The 20,757-nt window shown below is 37.7% G+C and overlaps 1 protein-coding gene across 2 annotated transcripts in view; it reads left to right on the top strand.

Annotated features, from left to right (window-relative positions):
* The window catches only part of Map3k1 (mitogen-activated protein kinase kinase kinase 1, E3 ubiquitin protein ligase), a 68,046-nt gene that overhangs the window by 25,346 nt on the left and 21,943 nt on the right, over positions 1-20,757 (top strand). Inside the window, exons 1-6 of one of the 2 annotated variants that reach the window (XM_013518442.1) lie at positions 2,015-2,147; positions 11,893-12,043; positions 13,975-14,175; positions 16,724-16,924; positions 17,386-17,502; positions 17,746-17,894. In XM_013518442.1, the coding sequence (XP_013373896.1) occupies positions 11,900-12,043; positions 13,975-14,175; positions 16,724-16,924; positions 17,386-17,502; positions 17,746-17,894 (812 nt within the window). In that variant the 5' untranslated portion in view covers positions 2,015-2,147; positions 11,893-11,899. Of the gene's footprint in view, positions 1-2,014; positions 2,148-11,892; positions 12,044-13,974; positions 14,176-16,723; positions 16,925-17,385; positions 17,503-17,745; positions 17,895-20,757 lie in introns of those variants that run through there. The other variant, XM_005392684.2, reaches the window with a different exon arrangement.

Raw genomic sequence — 20,757 nt, 5'->3', positions numbered from 1 at the left:
TTTTAAAATATATATATAATTTACAGTGCCACCTACACATTACTTCGATACTCAGAACTGACTGAATAGCAGATGTTCTCTGAAAGCATTTTAATTTTCAATAATACAAAAATAAAAATATTTTATTAGTAATTGTTTTCAGATTAGCACTCCAAAGACAATATGACTCTTGTTAACATTATATCTCAGCTTTTCTCCTCAAAGAAAGAAAATAAAAACAAAAACACAGGATTTCTGTGACGACACAGTGAGCATGTGTGGAGCTGCTGCTGCGGATGGTGAGAAAAGCAGGCCGAGCTGGCACGTAGATGGCTGCTGTGTGCTGGCCCAAACTGTCAGAGTGGAGTTTGGACATCAGCAGAGCCAGGACTGCAGATGGGGCCTAGGGCTCCATGTTCCTGTCTCACCTGAGGCCACCGTTGTGCATCTTCGGACTCGTAGAGCTTAATGTGGAAAATGGCTGTGCGTCTTAATGAAGAGAAATTTGTGGCATATTGATTGAATAAAAAGAACAGGGGCTGGGGATATCTCAGCTGCACAGCGCCTGCCTGGCAAGTGCAAGGTCCTGACTTCAGTACCTGGTACCACAGTCAATCAGTCTATCAATCAGTAACAGAAGAGTTGGGCATGGTGGCACACACCTGTAATCCCAGCACTCAGGAGGCTGAAGCAGGAGGATCACTGCCAGCCTGGGCTACAAACTGAGTTCAGGGGTAGCCTGAACTGTGTAGCAAGACCCTTTCTCAAAAAGACAGGAAAAAAGAAAAAAAAAGAGTTCAGTCTTTAGTGTAAACTAACCTTAAAACCATGCATTGTGCTGTCTACTTTCTTGAAGTTCCCCGTAACGGTTGTTTTGATCTTTGAGATAGCCTTGATCATGTCTTACACAAATACCTTTCCTAATAATAATTAAGTTTGAATTACTTTTATACTAGTGAATATTAGTACCAAAGCTAAAAGCAGTATTTCCTCATTTCAGTTACTCGAAAGGGTCTGTATCAGCATAGCTGGCATGTAGATGGTAATGATAATGCTAAGAAAACATTCAAAACACGGGGAGCCACTGGGTTATAGGAGTGGCAAAAAATACTTCATGCGATAAGATGCTGGAAAGTACTCTAGATTTAACAATGAAAGGGAGTTTGTAGTTCCTCTTTTCATATTTCTGATGCTCTGTCTTCCTAGCAGAAATACAGCATCTGTGCGGTGGTGGTGATATGTGAGTCAGAAGGCTGACCCTGGGCGGTCCCCGTTCCCTCCCTCAGTGCCCCCAGAAGCAGCTTTGTACAAGCCTCCACATGCCATGTGTATGTAACCGAAGTGTTGTTACCTGCTGAAGCCAGAAAAATAGTTGTATGTGACTACTCATCTGTATTCTGAATAAAAATATGGTTAAATTATGAAGCAGCAACCGAGAATCCCACTCACCGTGGACAGGTAGTAATGCCACTACACCTTTCTGCAAGAGTTTGTCGTCACAGTAAGGATGCTGATACTGACCCTGTGGTCTTGGTGAGACTGAGAGCTAGTGTATTGCCAGCACCTAGCATAGTACCTGCAACAGAGGAGGTATTCGGTGAGGGGCAGCTTTAACAGTAATAACACCCGTTGTCATTATATTCATCGTATGCTTACCATTAAGTGCCTTATCTAGGTTCACTTATTTTAAAACCAGGGTAAGAACTATGTGCAGAGAGCCTAGAACGGGACATGGCACATGGTAAGTGAGTCAGAAATACTAGCTGTTATTCTTATTCCCATTTTATATTCTTATTGCCATTTTATATCCCCGCAAATAAATTAGTGGGAGGAAATTTGAAAGTTAGCTTCCCTTTAGGTGCATATAAACTTATTTACTCTTTTTTTTTTGTTTGTTTTTTTTGTTTTTGTTTTTTCTCCGGTACCGGGAACCGAACTCACGACCTTGCGCTTGCCAGTCAGGCGCTTTTGCCGCTGAGCTAAATCCCCAGCCCCAAACTTATTTACTCTTGGTAACCACTTTATCAAGCGGGTGCTTTTATCCCAACTTTATGATGAGAAATGGAGGCACAGAGAAGTTAAAGAACTTCAATGGGAGTCACATGGCTAGCAACGCTCAGACCTTGGATTGGAACCCAGGCAGTCTAGCTCTGGAACTCGTGTCCCAGGTCAGTGAGCCACACTTCTTGAATGTGTGTGTGCTGTGACTTTATCTGTCCCATCCTAGGAACATGTCCTTCTAGGTCTATGATCTCTGTTGACTAAAAAGCCTTTTGGTTTTGTTAATGTTTAACTTTAAACCACTTTTCTTAAAGTATTGGAGGGGAATGTGCAGTGAGATGGAATTCCCTATTATGTAAATTTCTTCATGGACCCTACCTTGTTAAAATGGAATGATTTTGATAGAAACTGTCTGATTTTACCAGTTTGGGTAGCTGTTACCCCATCATTAACTCCAGCAGTTCTTCCCACTTATTGTGGATAGTTAATAATGCTACTTAACCTTTCTGCAAGAGTTTGTCATCACAGTGGTGAACCCCCCCATACTTCCTGAACTCACTAGTGTTAAGTCTTTCATGCGCAGGTGAACAGTTGTGGTCTGTTACCCAGTATGGCCTTCTCTTGGGCCACTGTACTTTGACCATTGCCCTCATTTTTTTCAACTATGTCCTAGCAAGTAATGATGCTGATTCTTCCTGACCTGCTTCAGCCTCTGCTTACCATTAGCAGTGCTAAAGATGCGTGAGTGACCTACTGTGCGTCTTTTTGTCCCAGGGTCTTTTGCAGTGAAATGAGAGCCATTCTTTAGGCCCTTCTATAAATTTCATATTTCGGGGCTTTCTTTTAGTCAAGCAGAGGTTTTCAGAGGAAATAGTATAATGTTTTATACTCATAGCTTCTCTGTCTTTACTCCTAACCTAAGTCCTTGGCAGAGTACAGAATGTAGCATGTGAGTAGAGGGGAACAGGATACATCTTTCTGACAGATTCGTGCTTCTGCAAGTGTTTCTGTATCAGCCGGTCTCCAGTGTCTGATACCCCTTCCCATAAGGTGGATACATACCGGGAAGCTTTACACATCTTATTGGATGGCTAGCAATTAATCTTCTCCCCATATTTTGTATTTTTAGAGACTAGGTTGCAATGAAGACATGCTGAATTTTGGGATAGCTTGAGAAGTCTTGTATTAAGATATTAAGACCTCTGGTGTTGGTTTCTTCTGTGGATTTTTCTTGGAAATACTGACTTAACTGGAGTGAGAGGTCTGTAGAGAAGATCTAGTGCATTGTATTTAGTGCAAGGAGTGCTGCCAAAAAGACCTCCACACCAGATCAGCATAAGGGGTGCTGTATGCCGTCTTCCCATGGAGCCTCCTGATGCGGGGGTCTTTAGCAGAGGCTCTGAAAGGGCCTGTAATGAACCTACTTAACTTCGTTTCAGCCAGCGTTTCCTAATCTGTGGAATCATAAAATTCAGTATTATAAAGTACTATTTTTTGCCAAAGTTATGTCTTCTATCTGGAGTATCTCCTTTCAACATTCACAAGTTCCACACCCGCCAGTCCTGTTCTTTACATTTGCTTGGCCATCATCTCTGGGTTTTTCCAGCCCTTCCACAGATAAAACTCATAAAGTAATCCTGTTGCAACTATTTTATGGCACTTCAAATACCATTATAGCAGTGTTTTTCTTCCTTCTGTTAGACTACATTTCTGGAGGGATAGGCACCCTGTCTTACCTATCTTTTATTTCATTTTTATTCTCTTGCCTGGCTCAGCGCTTACATGTGGTCGTTGTGCCCGCATTCATTGAATGGAGTAGTTTGCTAGCATTAAAAACTGTAGAGAAGAAAAGCTGCATTTGTCAGGCTGTCATCCTTCACTCTGAGCAACCCGGTTATCGTGCCTTCCCACCAAGCAGAAGGAAGTGGTATAGTACTGGCTGTGCCACAGGATTTTGAAAGGAGTCATTCTAGCAAAGGCTGCAAGAGAGCCTGGTGTTCTAGTGTACAGGATCCCCCTCTTCTCCATTAATTTCAGAACATTTTAACCAAGCAGAGGGTTTTGTTCACATAGAAGGTTCTCGGTGGTTTTCACATTGAGCCACTTTTCTTAAAATACAGGATGGGGGTATTACAATAGTAGACCGCTTTTGCCATTACTACCCTCGTTTACTGGTCTGCTTTGAAGAACGCTCAAACTGAATTCCACATTTCTTCAAAGATAATTGATAGAGTAAAAATATACTCACACACCCATTTTGAGGAGAATCCAAAGGCAAACATTGACCAGAACCTCCACATAACACTGATCTGAGATCTTTTTGATGCAGACTGAAACAGTGGCGGGGCACACGTGCACTCTGCCACGTGTTCTGTGCTGGAGCTCCTAGATGGAGGACAGGACGCGGCACTTGGCTGGACTCAGAAGCACCCCACAGCAGCGGTGCCGGAAGTTCCAGTCTGCTTCGCTAGTGTTTGATCCCATTAGGTGTGTGCATCGTTGTAGTGTAGACATTCCCAATCCTGTATTTGTCAAATAGCACAAAAGGGGAATTCTTGAAAGGAAATACACATTTAGCCAAATACTTTAAAAAATAAATAAAAAAGCATCCTTTTCCTTGCTTACTGATCTTTGTTTAACAGTTAAGGAAGAGGATGCTCACAACATCCCATTTTTTTCTCCAAAGGTTTCTAAAAGTTCATTAACTATCAAGGACACAACAAAGAAAGAAACAGTGAAATTTTTAGCAGTGAATATCAAAAGAATACAAGCTTCCAATACAAGCTTGTTCCTTCCCCTTTCATTAAAAAGGAACAAGTGGAAAATGGGCCATATGGATCTTAAACCCTCTCAGAAAACATCAGTACAACAACACCATTAGGAAAATGTTTGTATTAAACCTGATAGGTTTTCCAACTTCCCAAGTGAGAGGAAGAGTGGTAGTATTGAAATTACTGTTGCAGAGGTGTTGGCTGTGATTGATGAGAAAAATATTTTTGAAAAATATTTAGCTTAAGTAGTAAATATTGTAGAGATAGTAACTTTAAAGTTCATCTGTTTTGTCTATCATTGATAGCAGAACTGCTTTGTTTTTCTGACACTAAGGTTTTCATGTATTTCATAATAAGATGCCTTACAAAATCATGCACATTTCTGTCCAATTCTGCCTTTTAAAAAAAAATTTTACAATTTTTATTTGTCTTCATGAATATTACCAACAGAAATTTTAGTCCACAGCTTCTGACAAGTGAGTGGATTTCATTGAACTTGAGTTGTAGGTCACTATAGACTGGCAGCACGGTGGTTTCACTTTAGCCTAACTGGTATTCTTTTATGCCTACATGCAAAGGGTGTTAACCCAAAAAGTATCTGCCCTCATCTCATGCTTTTTTGTCTCAGCTGCATTTAAGAAAACAATCTTACGTCAACTTGCTATTCTTCTAGGATTTTCATTTCCTTACCAACCTAATTTGATTTGTCTTAATCTCCCTTAGTTTTCTTTAAAATTCTTACCCATTTGAAGTCGTTACATATTCTAGTCTCTCTGCCTCACTACACATAATTGTCTCTACCTAACTGCACCCGTAATGCCTATTTCTGATGTATATTCCACTTGTCTGAATTACCTTTCCTCGTGGAAAGTCCTCACTTCTGCTGCAGTTTAGTATTTTCCCTCCTTGTCAGTATACATGGTTGTTTTCTGGACTTGGTAAAGTGTACATATTTAGTTTTATTCTTACATAAATTTGTTGACTTTTTATATTCATCTACTAACATTTAGAAGGACGAATCATTCTTTTTCCAGATTTGGTTAGAACATTTCACTTCTATTATTGAGTGATGTCATCAGTTATGCATATTAGACCAATTTGTTGAAATACATTTAACAACTGGAATGTGGTGGCTTTTTAGAATCTTCAGCAACATTTCCAAGAGATAAGTATACCAAGGAATAGCTTAGCCAAGCTTTTGTGTGACAAGTTTATTTTCTTTTTGGGAGTAGGTAAGTGTAAAGAGATAGTTTAGGAAATCTTTTTGCATTGTTTGATTTTCTTGGTTTATATGTGTTTTAGCCATAGCCCTTTTAGTTTGATGATATTTACTCACCTATAAGCAAGCCCACTTGAAAGGGTGGCCTTGATGCTTTATCTTAAACACGTTAGTAACTTCAGAGACTATTGAATTACATACATCCAAAGTGTTTGTATGTACACTGATTTTACAAGATTTACTTTTGCTTTTAGACAGCTTTAGTAAATTCCTATTTGAATATTCCTGTGACTTTGTCATCAGGAAAGATACCTTTTAATTGTAAAATACTCTTGAGTAGCATTCAGCAAAACTCAATTCATTAAAGACAAACTAAAACATTTTTCTTCACTAAATAATATATTCATCTTAATAGTACCCTAGTCTGCAATTAGCAATAATTTATACATACATTATTTTGTAAGTTTAGTGGTGTTTGAAATGTGTAGCACATAATTTGAGTTACCAGTAATGTGTAATTCATTTAGCAGTCCCTTATATTCAGTTGTCTTTGCAATATCATCTGTTCTAAATATATTTATATGTTTATAACATAGAAGAACACAGAATATGAGAGAACTATATAGTTAAAATATGGCTTGCTTTTTTATTCACTTTTATTCTCTAAAAGAAGGCTATATAGACTAGATCATAGGTAATTGAGAAAAAGAAACCTGTTCAAAGCAGCTAACTTGAAGAATATTGTGATACTGGCTAATACCTCTCTGCCATTTATAAATTCCTTGTTACTACATTTGCGTGTTGATTATTAAACAAATCTTATACAAATTATTAATTCAGAAAAAAACCTTCTGATTCTTTGAAATTATTTGTATGTCCCCAAAGGCACTAATTTATGGTAGAGTTATTGGTAATTAAGAGCTGTATGTGTCCATTTGTGTGTTAATTCTTAGATCACTGGTACTATATCTGTTGTTCTGGGTGCTTTGTTTACAGCTGTTGGACAGGACAGGGGGAAAGAAAGGTACTTACCATTTTCTGGTCTAGATCAGCTAGTGAATAGGCATTTGCAATATGATTTTCCTATTTTGGTTTAATTTTGTACTTAGTGCTTTTGTTTCTGTACCTTGTTTTATTTTCAAAAATTCTGTCACTCCTATTAGAGATTAATTTTAAACTGAAATGGGATGATATTTTAATATAAACTAGTCCATGAATCCAGATAAATGAATTTATAGTGTATGTGTGGCAGTTTAGAATATTTTATAAATGTGACCAATCAAAAGCACAATGATATGAAACTGTTTATTGTTTATATTTCCTTGTTATTTGGCTTCTGTGTTATTTAACTTCTGATGCAGTTAATTAGAATCTGAAGGTAGATTTTGTCCATATCCCTCAAAAGACAAAATAGGGAGGTTTATACGCAGTCCTAGAAATTGTGCCCCCTCCTAAAGATTTCTGATACTGCATCAACATATTATAAAACTGATTACAGTGTGCCCTGGCCAGACCCATATAAAGAATTCTACAGTTCTTTGTTGTGCTAAAGAGATGATGTTTATATGGGGATAAAAATACACCTGTTTTTCTTTGTAAACAAATAGAAGTTGTACCGTCTTTAGTTTTCAGGGTCAAGCCTTAGGGACTGACTTGGAATAAAATCTTTTGGAAAGTTTCTTAATGTGAGCCATTTTTACATACTGTTATTTCTTATGTAAACATAGGTATGTTATTCGTGTTACGTTATATAAAACTGAAAGCATTGCCCTTAATCTGTCTTGCTCAGCAGAAGAAAGAGATCCGCAGTTGTCAGTGACAGTATTACTCTGCGGAAACTGTCTCACTGGAACACAGTCTGGGAGCCAGGACAACTTAGCAAGACTCTGTCTCAAAATTTAAAAAAAGAAGAGGACTGGGGATGTGAAGTCCCTGTGCTCTTCTCTAGTACTGAAAAAGAAAACAAACAAAAAACCCAGATTTGTCCCAGTACAGAGAAATTTTTTATTTTGTTTACTTGTTTGCAAATGCTGACACCTAGGTCTGCAGACTTCAAACACTGGTATGTATGTACATATCTACGTTCATATGTATGGCCCTGCAAGACAAAGCAACTGTGAAGCAACTCCTCTCTGACTTTAAATCCTACATTTTTTTACATAGAGATTCTCACCAATCTCTCTGTCTTTTCTTATCCATACAATGAGATTGTATGAGTCTTAGGAGAATTAACTAAACTAAACCCTCTGGTGCTGTTACCAGTGTCCTCTCCATGATAAAGCATTGTTAGCTCCATTTGTCCTTACCTGAGTCATTCTTTCTCTTTACTGTTACCTGGAAACTTCCACTAGGGTCCCGCAGTGGACTAGTTTTGATTTGAAAGGTGGCTCCTCCTTTGCTTCTCTTCTTTCTCCATGGTAACAAAGCTTGTGAGTTTAGTAGTATGTCAGTCCCAGCTGGTATGAGGACTTCACAAATAGCTCTAAATTGTGCCTATCCAGATTATCCAATGCACGGTTGAAGGTTCTACAAGACTTCTTGGATCTCAAGAATCAAGATTTTTCTTTTTAGAGTTACCTAGAATCTACACTGTTGTGGAAATCTTTATACTAAGGTTAAATAAATCCTATTAGTTTTTAGAAAGGTTTTGTCTAATCATAACAGAGTTAATGTGCTGCTTTAATACTGGTAGTAAAATCATCACCATCGTGAAAAATTTTTTTGTATTAGTAGATAGCAGCACAGATATGAGTACTAACTTGTTACAAAAATAAGGTCAGATTGGGCAGTGAGTGACCTACCACAGCCCAAAGAGCACATAGTTTAGAATCAGTCGAGCAGGGGTTCAAATTCTAGTCCTGCTACCTACTTACCAACTGAATGACCTTGGGCGTGTGATCTAGTCTCTCTGAGCCTCAGATGCCAACGACCTTACAGGGCTGTTGGAAAGGTTAAGTAAATTCATTCGTGTAAACATGTAACACCCTGTCTGGCATGGAACATTTGACCCTTTCAGTTGTGATACAGTCTGGCAGTTATTTCTTCTATCTATAGTTGTTGCATAACATATTTCCATGCTAAAGATAAACCATTTAAGAAATAACTTTTTAAAATTTTTAGTGGACTTGTGAGCATTCTGATTTTGTGTGTTATTATCTTCTGTCTCCCAGGCATTGTGCACAACTAGTGTTACAGTTCCTTGAGGTTGCAGGCAACAGAGGTGTCTTACTTGTATTTCCTTTCCACGTAAAGAGTCAAGTCACTGCCATACATGCATAGACATATATACACACAAATGTCTGATAAAAACAAGAAGCATACCTCTCTGCTATATGGAGATTATATTAGGATTATAAGAAAACAAGACGGGTATGTAAGAAAAACTTGTTTTTCTTCCCAGTTTGGTTTCTATTTCAGAGACAAAAGAAACTGAGTAGGTATGATATTTTCCCCCAAATAAAATAGGACTTACTGTATTTTTTCTTCATTCTGAGAGCCCAGTGGTTGTAAATTATACCATTATTGTGTATACTGTGGAAAAAGCAGGAAAAAACATGCCAGTTAACTTATAACATTTAATTGAGTCGGTCGGATTTCAGACATTAAAATGTGAAAAATACACAATTTAGAATTAATGATATGAAGAGACTAGAAAGAATAGTTTATATTTGCAAATTACCTTAGGGACAATAAAAAAATTCTATTGAATAACATCTACATTACAAATTTAGTCATAATTAAATAAAGAACATATGTAGTCATTGTTTCAATCACTTTCCTTGTCCCTGGGACAAATACCAAGCAACTTTTAAAGAATTTTAAAGCACCCACAACCCAAAGAACAGCTCACGTTTCAGACCATAGTTGGTGACTGCACGGCAGGAGCATGGCAGAGGGAAAGCTGCTTATCTCATGGTGGCTGGGAAGCAGAGGGCAAAAGAAGCTGGGAAAGGAGATACACCCTTCCAGGTCACACCCGCAGTGATCTTCCTCTGTGACCAGACCTCCACCTTCTCATAGCAAGTCCGCTGTAATGCCCCCACAATCCAGTCACTTTCCATAAAGCTCTGCCTCTGAGTGCATGAAGCTTTGGAGGGGTATCCAGATATAAACCATAACAGTCATTAAATTTAAAGGTAGGAAGGTCCTTAGGAGTGCCAAAGATTTTAGTAGATTATCATTCACTTAATGTATGTGTTAATACCTGCTATGAGCCAGACATGTTTAGATGTTGACTGTATAGATGGATAAGACACATAGCCCCTGTCCTCAGGAAGCTTACAGCTGGTGAGGGAGGAAGGATGGTTTGCAAATTGCAGTGAGCACTTTGAAGTAAAAGTACAGGGCTTTGAAGAATAGAATTGGGAATCCATAAATGAGACTGGGAAAGTCTTGAAGAGGTTGAGGAAAACCTAAAGAGTAGGTAGAAATTAATGAGGCAAAAGCAGAGTAGGAAACGTCCTGTACAGACGAATCCCTCAGCAGAGTGATCCTGGAGTTCCTGAGGCATGAAAGAAGCAGGAAAGTGTGGAATGGGCCTAGGACCCGGAATTGGGCTGAGGCAGTGCCACACACTGTGGATTTTAGTCCAACCCCAGGAAAACTGCCATCAGATTTTTTTTTTTTAAATGTTTCCTATCATTCCTTCAGTGTGACAGATTTTCTGTGTGGCAGAAATATTTTACTGTGTGGTTTTAATGCACATTTTTAAGACTCAGATCAAATGTTTTGTGCTCTTTGTGTTCCTGAAAATATCGACAGTCACGGCAAACCTCTTCGATCGTTCAGCGATACAAACAACGCGCTGCAGCACATGTGCCATAGGTTCGCCACACTGATAGACCAACTTTTGGCAGTGTCATCATATTAGTTCCCATCCCCCCCAATACTGATGTTTCACTGAAATCAGTTAAGCATTCCTTTTCTAGTGCCGGTTTAGTTTTAATATGATTTTTTGCTGGTTCTCTGAAAATAGGACTTCAGAGTGATGATTAACTGGAAAATTCCTAGGGGAGTTTGAATTTGACTTTTTAGTAAGCTTGAGGTTATCATCTCTGGTATTTCCTTGAATATTTCCTTTTTCTATAAGTGTAGAAAAATCACTATTCTCTAGCTCTGTAGACTTCCCAAATTATTAAAGTTAGCTAAGTATTTAAAAAATTGTTAGTTCTCCTAGAGACAGTTGCTTTAACTTGTTTTCTTATGAACCAGGTTTGAAATTTGGTGTGTGTGTGTATGTATTGCAATTTTGGTGTGTGTGTGTATGCATGCATGTGTATATGTATTGATAAGAGTGTATTTTGAGATTAATAATTTTCCTGACAATGATGTTTTACCTTGAGGCTTTGTAAGTGCATTGTTACAGACTTGTTCCAAGAAAACAAATGTAATCATTTAAGCTTTGAAAAATTGTTTCAGGATCATAGAAGATCTAGTTAAGTTTCATCTAGCTTATAAAATATTTATTTTTACAAAATGAGTATATCTGCTAGGGTCTAACTATATTGACATAAATTATTAGAAATCCTGGGATAAGGGTATTAGACTCTTATAAATACATGTCTGTTGTGTGTGTATGGTTGGTAGAATTAACTACTGTCACATTGGATGTATGTGTTAATGTAGTATTTAATGCTTAAGATCCATCTTGGAAACTGTCCTCCAACAAAGGTCGGCATTAATAGCATGAGTCAGCCGGCAACTTCGACATAGAACCTTTCTTTTTTAGCCCATCTTATCAGGCAGCATTCAGCACTGTCCAGCTTATAAGTTCAACAGCACATTGTACGTTACAATATTTTCATGCTTTGCTTAAATCATTTGGGGTTTTCATTGAAAGTATGAAACAACCATGCTGTTCTACTAAAAAATTATTTCTCGTCTATAAATTTCTCATTCTCCTTATTTCTGCCTCTATTTTAGTCGTGAGATGGACAATAAAGAAACCCTCAAAGGGTTGCACAAGATGGACGATCGCCCGGAAGAGCGAATGATCAGGGAGAAACTAAAGGCAACGTGTATGCCGGCCTGGAAGCATGAGTGGCTGGAAAGGAGGAGTAGGAGGGGCCCTGTGGTGAGTGCTAGGGGTTACCTTCAAGGAGGGGGGCATAGGGAGAAATGGAGAACTAAGCATAAGTAGATTGCTTTGTACGCTGTTTTCTTCTTCATTTTAAATGCGGTAGTTTTATTTCCTCGCTATTCTACCCACTTGAAACAAATCAATTAAAACCATACTCATTAAGCAACCTAATTATAGAAATTTAAATATTTGGTAGAAGGTGAAATGCTTGAAGCAACACTGCCCTCTAATGTCAGTATCTAAAATCCTTTTATTAAAGTTTTATACTGTACTAAGTTTCTTTAAAACGGCAATTTTTCCAATTTGTGTTAGACATTCTCATCTCTAAGATGGACCCCGAGAATCTTAATTTTAGAGATCTTTCAGGAAAGCAGAAAACATGAAATGAACCCAAGGAATTTAAGATAAATGGAACATTTATGAGATTTAGTGAAAGGAAACCTAGGTAAGATTCCTGCTTTAGGAAAGGTGGATATGCTGTGTTCCTTGCCAGGATTATTTCCGAGTATACGAACAGTTGTCACATGTGCTAGTTCGTACTTGCACATTATTTTGGTTTTTTCTATTAAAGCAGGATGGGAACATAGGATCTGAGCTTTGGCAGGAGCATAAATTACACCCCTGCAAAAACATTGTCTAGCTCTACATTCATCCCATGTACCTACTTAAGTTTAAATTTAAATTAAAAGAAAAATTTAGTTCCTCAGTAGCACTAGCCACATTTCAAATTCCAATAACCATTTGTGGCTAGTGGCTGCCTTTGGGGCAGTATAGTTGCAACATTCCTGTCATCTCAGTGCCATTAGAAGTCTGGCACTGCCTGGTCTCTATTTAAAGACCTCAGTAGCCACTAAGGCTTTGGACACCCCTCCAACTTGAGCTACAGTCTGCTGCGTATTTTCTACCCATGAGTCCTGATTGTAGCTCATGGAACACTAAAGTAAATCTGAGCATCCTTTACATACCAGCTTTTTTGGCTGCTGTGGTGCCCGCGAGGATTAAAAGGACAGTACAGCACAGGGTGCAGAAAGGTCACGCAGAGTTGGTAGCATAGCACCTGGCCGTGGAATGGAAGGGTCTGCTGAGCTTCACCTGTACAGAGACTGCAGACTTTGGCCTTCAGTTTATGGCTGAATTCAGTCTGAGAATCTTAATTTTAAAAAAAGAGCAGATCTTGTGAACTGCATTTCTGTTTGAAATATTGGTATTAAACATTTTAGTTTCTTTTAGTTTTCTGAGATGCATGTCTACACTATTATAAAATAACATTGCTTAAAAAAAAACAGCAACATGATTTTATACTCATCTGTCAGACTACTTGATTATTTGAAGTTATCCTCAGTATCCTTTGCAAGGCCCAACATTTTTCAAAAAAATAGATTTTCAGTATCATTGAATAAATTAACTGCTGAAGTTTAAAGTGCTTATTTCTCACATTTATTTATTAACTTTTGCTGATTTTGAATGTTTTTGTGTGCTGGGAATCGAACTTAGGACCTCGTGCTTGCCAGGCAGGCACTGTACCACTGAGCTATGTTAATACCCAGCTGATTTTGAATATTAAATGAGCTAAGAGATGTAATAAGATAATATGTCTAAAAGTTTATACAATAGCATTTTAACCAGTGATTAACTCTGACTGATATTTATTATGTAAAAAATAGTCTTGGGGTGGGGATACAGCTCAGCAGCATAAGCGCCTGCTTGGCAAGCGCAAGGTCCTGAGTTCAATTTCTGATACCAAAAAAAAAAAATAGTCTTTGACATTAATGGCTTAAAAGTAATACCCAGTAAAATGTTATCTGGTATATTTATTTAATATTTTATAATAATTCAATAAGTCTGTTATCCTGATGTGTGATATTCAATTGTGTTTGTCTTTTATAGTTTTAAGTACTCAAAAATCTGGAATACTTTTTATTCAGGTGGTAAAGCCAATCCCTGTTAAAGGTGATGGATCTGAAGTGAGCAACTTGGCAAGCGAGTCTCAAGGCGACGGCCAGGCCAGCACGGCTTCCTCGGCGCCCAAGGGCCGGCGCAGCCCGTCTCCTGGAAGCTCCCCGTCAGGTCGCACGGTGAAGTCAGAGTCTCCAGGAGTAAGGAGGAAGAGAGTCTCCCCAGTGCCCGTAAGTGAATGTTTTGACAAGTATGTTATTTCTGTCATTTGTAGATTCATGTATGACATGGAAAAGATTGCTTGGCCACCTGCTGGAGCAGTGATTTTCAAAGTGTGGTCTACCAGTCATAGCAAACCTTTCAGAGCCTTTTCATCTTTCACTGCATTGATAATTTCAGAGGTGGCAAAGCTGCTGGTGCTTTCATCTAAGATAAGACTGGCAGTAGAATTTATGACCTTTATTGCTGTGTGTTACCATTAAAGGAAAAGAAAAAAAGACAAATCACTTTCATTTAAGGATGCTTTTGCCAGGTGTGGTGGCACACCTCTGTAATCCTAGCACTCAGGAGGCTGAAGCAGGAGGATCACTGCAAGTTCAAGGGCAGCCTGGACTATAGTGAGTTCAAGGCCAACCTGAACTACATAGTGAAACCCTGTCTCAAAAAACAAAGAAAAAAAAAGCTTTTGACAAAGAAATAGAAATTAATTTTTGTATTAAGTTTCAAGTCTTACTAAACACATACCCTTGTAACATTCGGCTGTTTTCTATATTATCCACACATCAAAGAGATTTACAAAAAGATGAGCGGTAGCACTGTGAGACTTCTAAAGGTAGAAGTGCTTGTTAAAACACTTCATATCATTGAAGAGCCAGAGAATAAATGGGAAAATGGTAGACATGGTGACACAAGTGGAGCTTTGGTTGTCCTGCGATCTAGGGTTGTTAAAAGGACACAAGTCCTTCAAAAAGTGTATTACTAACAAAATAACCATCATAGCTCATGAATTTGCAAACTGGGCAGGGCTGGCAGGAGCAGTTCATCTCTGCTCCCTGTGGCATCTACTGAAGCGAGAGTGTCCATTACTGCTTGTTCACTCATATGCATCGCTTCAGCATGCGTGTGAGAAGAGTTGGCGCCTTCTGGTATCTCTTCCTGACGGCACGGGGGCTGGATTGCAACAGAAGTGTTTGAAGGGGGCGAGTCCCGACATAGCGTTCTTTTCCTAAGCCTCCATTGACATCGTGTGCTGTCCTCACTGACCGAGGCTGATTATGTGCCTACACCCACTTGCGTGGGGATACTGAGACCTTTAAGTACGGGAAGGTGGGGTTTATGGAGGCCGTCAAAGTAAAAGTGTACCAGAAGCATAGATAGAATTGCATCTTCTCACACACAGCCCTGACTACTCCACTTCTAAAGCAAAATAAGCAGGAGGCCAGTAGCCTGAAGTTACTTCTGCACCTGGAAACCAAACAGCTTTGGCCAGTTACAAACAGCCAATGGACTATATAAGTAGGGCCCACCTCTCACACTTGCCCAGATAACGCAAAAGCCTCACTGTAACCATTTCAGAGATTTTTGTTTGTTTTTACTGTATTTTCAGCCTATGAAAGATGGCAGTTCATACTACTAAATCAGACCTCACCGACCTTCTGGTTTTGAGTGCTATGTGATTGATGAATCATTCTTTGCTCAAATAAATTGCTAAATTTGTTTTGTTTGAAGTTTACCTTTTAATAGTAGTCTCCCTAACCCTGAAAATCACTAATCTATTTTTTGTCACCATATATTTGCCTGTTCTAGACATTTTATGTAAATTTAACCACATAATGGGTGGTCTTTTGCAACTGGCTTCTTTCTTTTTGTAGCATGTTTTCAGGTTCATACTACAGCATGTATCAGTACTCCATTTTCAACTGCAGAGTGATACTTTTTTGTTGTGGGTCTGACCCACACTTTATCAGTTGGGCCATTCCTACCTTTTGGCTGTTGAATATGTTTTCATTTCTCTTGGGTTTATTCTTAGCAGCGGAATTGCTAGGTAATTTTCAACATTTTGAGAAACTGCTACACCGTTTCCCAAAGCATTTTACCTACCACTAGAAGGTGTTCCCATTGTCTCATGTTCTTGCCAACGTTTATTATTTTTAACTACTCAGTGAGGCATCCAAAACAACCAGATTTCCACCGAGTATTGAGGGAAAGACCAGGCTCTATAAAAATCAATGAGGTATAATAGGAGTGATAGATACAATAAAACCGCAGGAGAGGTTTTACCTCTCCATTGAGATGTTTAAACAGAGTCTGCATGGTGTGCCTTAAGAGCAGTTGTGTGGTAGTGTTTAGAGTTAGCAGTTCCAGGTGGTATTTAATAAAGCATTAAATAGAAGCCAAGAGAGTATATATTCAATTTTTTACCACTAGATATTGTCATTTTGTCTGATTGTGATGTTGACTTTTATGTTTTTAATTTTGGTTAACATATTTTTCAAAGAGCTCAAATATCTATAGAATAATTTGTAAAATGACCATATGGTCGTCTGTCTCAACCAGAGACTCATCATCAGTTAGAAAGATAACTGGGATTTTTAGAAGTTTCCTGAGATGAGTATGGCAGGCAGCAGTATTTTAACTGACTTTGTTTCATTATACAGATTGAGGCATTTTTTTTTCAGCATGTCATCTGTCACATGGCTATCTGGCATGACCTTTTTTTAGATATTTATTCCTTATGGAGAAACAAGAAACTGACCTAATGAAATTCCTGTTGTGAAGTTTCAGAGTGGCAGAATCACACCACCCCGGAGAGCCCCTTCTCCGGATGGCTTCTCACCATACAGCCCCGAGGAGACGAACCGCCGTGTGAACAAAGTGATGCGGGCGCGGCTGTACCTCCTGCAGCAAATAGGACCCAACTCTTTCCTGATCGGAGGAGATAGCCCAGACAATAAATACCGGGTGTTTATCGGGCCACAGGTAGTGCTCCTCACTGTGCTATATTTTATTAATATATCTTACTAACTCAAACTTACATACTGTAAAGTCTCTTAAATTGAGATCAGCTAAAGGGGCTGGGGATTTAGCTCAGAGGCAAAGCACCTGCCTGGCGAGCGCAAGGTCGTAAGTTTGGTTCCCGGTACCAGAGAAAACCAAAAAAAAAAAAAATTGAGATCAGCTAAGTCCTTTAGTAAAAATAAAGTGAGTTTAAAACATATTTTGGGCTAATAAACATTTTTAAAATGTATTTTGAGGTTTTTCACTATACCAGTATCTTAAAAAATTCATGGAAGTATTTGTAGACTTTTTTAATAGGTGAGGAGAATGAAGAATATGAAGCAATAGATAAATAAACCAGAATATTAAAAAATGTGGTAAAGTTAGAAATTCTAGTAGAACCACAGATTTATTAACTTATGGGTTTTCTTTTAATTCTTCAGAACTGCAGCTGTGGCCGAGGAACATTTTGTATTCATCTGTTATTTGTTATGCTCCGGGTGTTTCAACTAGAACCTTCAGACCCAATGTTATGGAGAAAGACTTTAAAGAATTTTGAGGTGATATTTTTAATAAATGCTTTAGAGTAAAATTGTCAAGAAATTTTTATAGTACTTGCCTGAAAGTCTTTGATGAGCACTAAATATAAACAGTGATAATTTTGGTGTGTTCCTGTTTTTGAAGCTCTTAAATCCGCTTTATAAAAAACATGCAGACACAAGATGAATAATTCAACCGCTAGAACTCTTCGTATGTGTGATTATGGCGCAAATGTCATTGTTACTGTCTTTTTCCAATGTTAGGTTGAAAGTTTGTTCCAGAAATATCACAGTAGGCGTAGCTCAAGAATCAAAGCTCCATCTCGTAACACCATCCAGAAGTTTGTTTCACGCATGTCAAATCCTCATACATTGTCATCATCTAGTACTTCTACATCTAGTTCAGAAAACAGGTTAGTACTTTTGAAGGAGTTAAACATTAACCCAGTGTTACTTTTTAATTTTCATATCTACTTGCTAAGTTGCTCTAAAATGATTTAATTATTGAATCTTGGCTTTCATGTTAAAATCAAAGGTAAAGAATATTAAAGGTCATCTAAGGATATTTTCTTCTAAAACCTACAGTGTTGAACTTACAGTGTTTAGAAGTGACACATTAGTAAATGCACATTTCATGATAAAAGTCAGGTTTCAGAGGTAAGAGAATAAGCACCGACTGCATGTCTGTCATTGCCTTGTGCCAAGGGTGTTATATGTTGTCTCATTCTGTTCTTGTAAAGGTCAAGGTAGGTTCCATCGCTATTGAACAGATAGTGGAACCAAAGTGCTGTGTAATGGAAGGAAATGTCTGTAGTTCTTTTACAAATAAATTATACACAAGGCAGTATTTTAAATTGTATAACCTCCCTACTTCTTTCATATTTTCAAAGAATCTTTGTAGGCTATTTTACCTGTGAGAATATGAGCATATTCCAAATAGATAGACTAACCATTTTAATTAAGAAATACAGTAGCTGTTAATCACAGTTATTATTTAAAAGCTACAGTGCTTCTCAAAGTTTCCATTGCCTAGTTGCTGATAAGATGAACGTGTTAGTCTTTAAGGATCTGATATGTAGCCCAAAATGACAAATGTGAAAATCCTTTCAAGTCTGTAGTAGTATAGTAATTCATGTGAGTTTTCTTTCTATTCTGTGATGATTTTATTAGTTTTAGTGTAAAATGAGATCCTTAAATTGCCGCAGAAAGTAGTGAGGTCCCCTCCTGCATGTTCCAAGGGACTCCAGTTTGAGAAGCACTGGTCTGACTGGTTAAATCCATCTTCATCCCATCAACTTTCTAACTACCTCGGAAAGAAGTGATGATGCATAAGCTCAGCAAGGAGGAGAGATGGTTTACTTGGTTCAACAATGAGTGAAGCCAGAAGAGCTCATGCACCTTATTTGACCGAGGGCGTAACCAGAACCTGTGTATCTTGACTCCCTCATTCAGGGCTCTTTTTCTTACCCTTTATGTCTTCTAAATAGAATTTTTTAAAAATTTAGCTTTATTTCTCAAACTTACTGTCCCAAACTTATGCTAGTGTCTTTCTCCTTTGGATTGATATTTTGAAGAAAAATAACAAACGTTTAAAACCATATAGCTGAAGTTAAAAGAGAAAGTTTCTCTCTAAGAAAAAGGACAGCGTCTAATATGAACTGGCTATAACTTGAGATTCTTTTAGTGTGTGTTCGAATTGGTAGGTCCTTGGAGGGAAGAACAATCGTCAAATCGGGATATTGATACATGATGTTTTTCCATGTAAGTTTTTGTTTCATGTGATCACGTATTTTTATGTCTAAAGGTTAAAATCAATAAAGCAAACACAAAGGACATTTAGCTAGAGATCTGATCACTTAAACTTTTTCAATATATCAGAAACAAAAAATAAAACAAACAGAAAATACTTAAAAATAATTAACAGAACCTTGAGGGAGAGGACGGGAAGAAGAACCTAGGATCTCAGTGAATAAATAAACAAAAATGATGAAGAGAATATTCATACAAAAGATTTTAAGGAGCTAACAAACATGTTTAGTTAACCTAATAACTAAAACACAAAGAAAAAAGTTCATTTTTAAAAGGGTACCAGTCTTTATTTACAGAAATAGTAGAAGAAAAAAAGAAATAATGGAGACTTGTTTGTAAGACAGTAAGTTCTTGTAAAAGTTTCCTGTGTGTAAATGGTATAGCCTTTCTGGGCAAAAGTAATTTGGCTTTTAAAAACATTTATAGTCATTGATCCAATAAGTGTTACTTCTGATTTTTTTAAGGAAAATAAGCTTTTCAATTTTTATTTTTTATTAATACATGTTAACAGTACATAATGCTTACAGTGCAGCTTGCAAACAAGGTATGGCCACAAGATAACAGTAAATGGTTAAATTTCAAAATTCATTACATTGAAAGAGACATTACCATTAGACCCCCCATAGAACATTCCCCCTCACTTTGAACACACTTCTCCCATCATTACTGCCACTTTCAGAAAGTTTTGGAAGTCCTCTTTCATCGTTGTCTTTACGTTCTCTGCCCTTATTTCCTCCATGACATGTCCTGGATTGATTCAAAGCATTTATTTTTCATCGTCATTTTGACTTTGGGGAAGAGCCACACATTGCAGTTCCAGACCCAGTAAATGAGATGGGTGAAGACACTTCTTACTGTTTGTATTTGACAAAAATTGCTGTGAATGGTTGAGCACCCTGGTATGATCAAAAACTATGGTGAATGTTTCCTTCTTTTTTTTTTTTTTTTTAAAGACACATTGCCATTAATTGCCCTTAAGAAGGTCCCCTTCCCTTTCAAAGCATCCCATTATTCTTGGCTAAGCATCATTATTAAATTTTTTTCTTAATTTAAACATCTTTTTTGATCATCCTTTATATGGTGAAACATTGCAAACAACTTTAACAGCAAAAGAATGATTAAAATATGCCCATGCTATGAATGTGTATGTCCTGTAGTCTTTAAAATTGGGCTTTTCAAGAATGCAGAAAAGCATGGAAAAATGTGATAAGTGCAGCTACATTCAGATTATAATACTCTACCAACCTGCATCTAATTTTTATGTACAAAAAGTACGTTACCCACTTATCAATATAATTTAAATACAGGATGATCAAAAATTGCATATTTCTTCTTTTTATAAGATAACAGGAAATATAAAAATGACGTTTTATCAAATTTATTCAATAATTTTTCTGTGTATGGTATATCTTAAAACAGTCAGCAGAGGCCCAAGCGATGCTCCAGGTAGTCAGTGCATAAACAAGG

The sequence above is a fragment of the Chinchilla lanigera genome, unplaced genomic scaffold (genome assembly GCF_000276665.1).
Source record: "Chinchilla lanigera isolate Chin_1 unplaced genomic scaffold, ChiLan1.0 scaffold00045, whole genome shotgun sequence".
Taxonomy (NCBI): Eukaryota; Metazoa; Chordata; class Mammalia; order Rodentia; family Chinchillidae; genus Chinchilla; species Chinchilla lanigera.
Note: the sequence above shows the minus strand (reverse complement) of the source record. Positions and strands in the feature narration are given on the sequence as shown.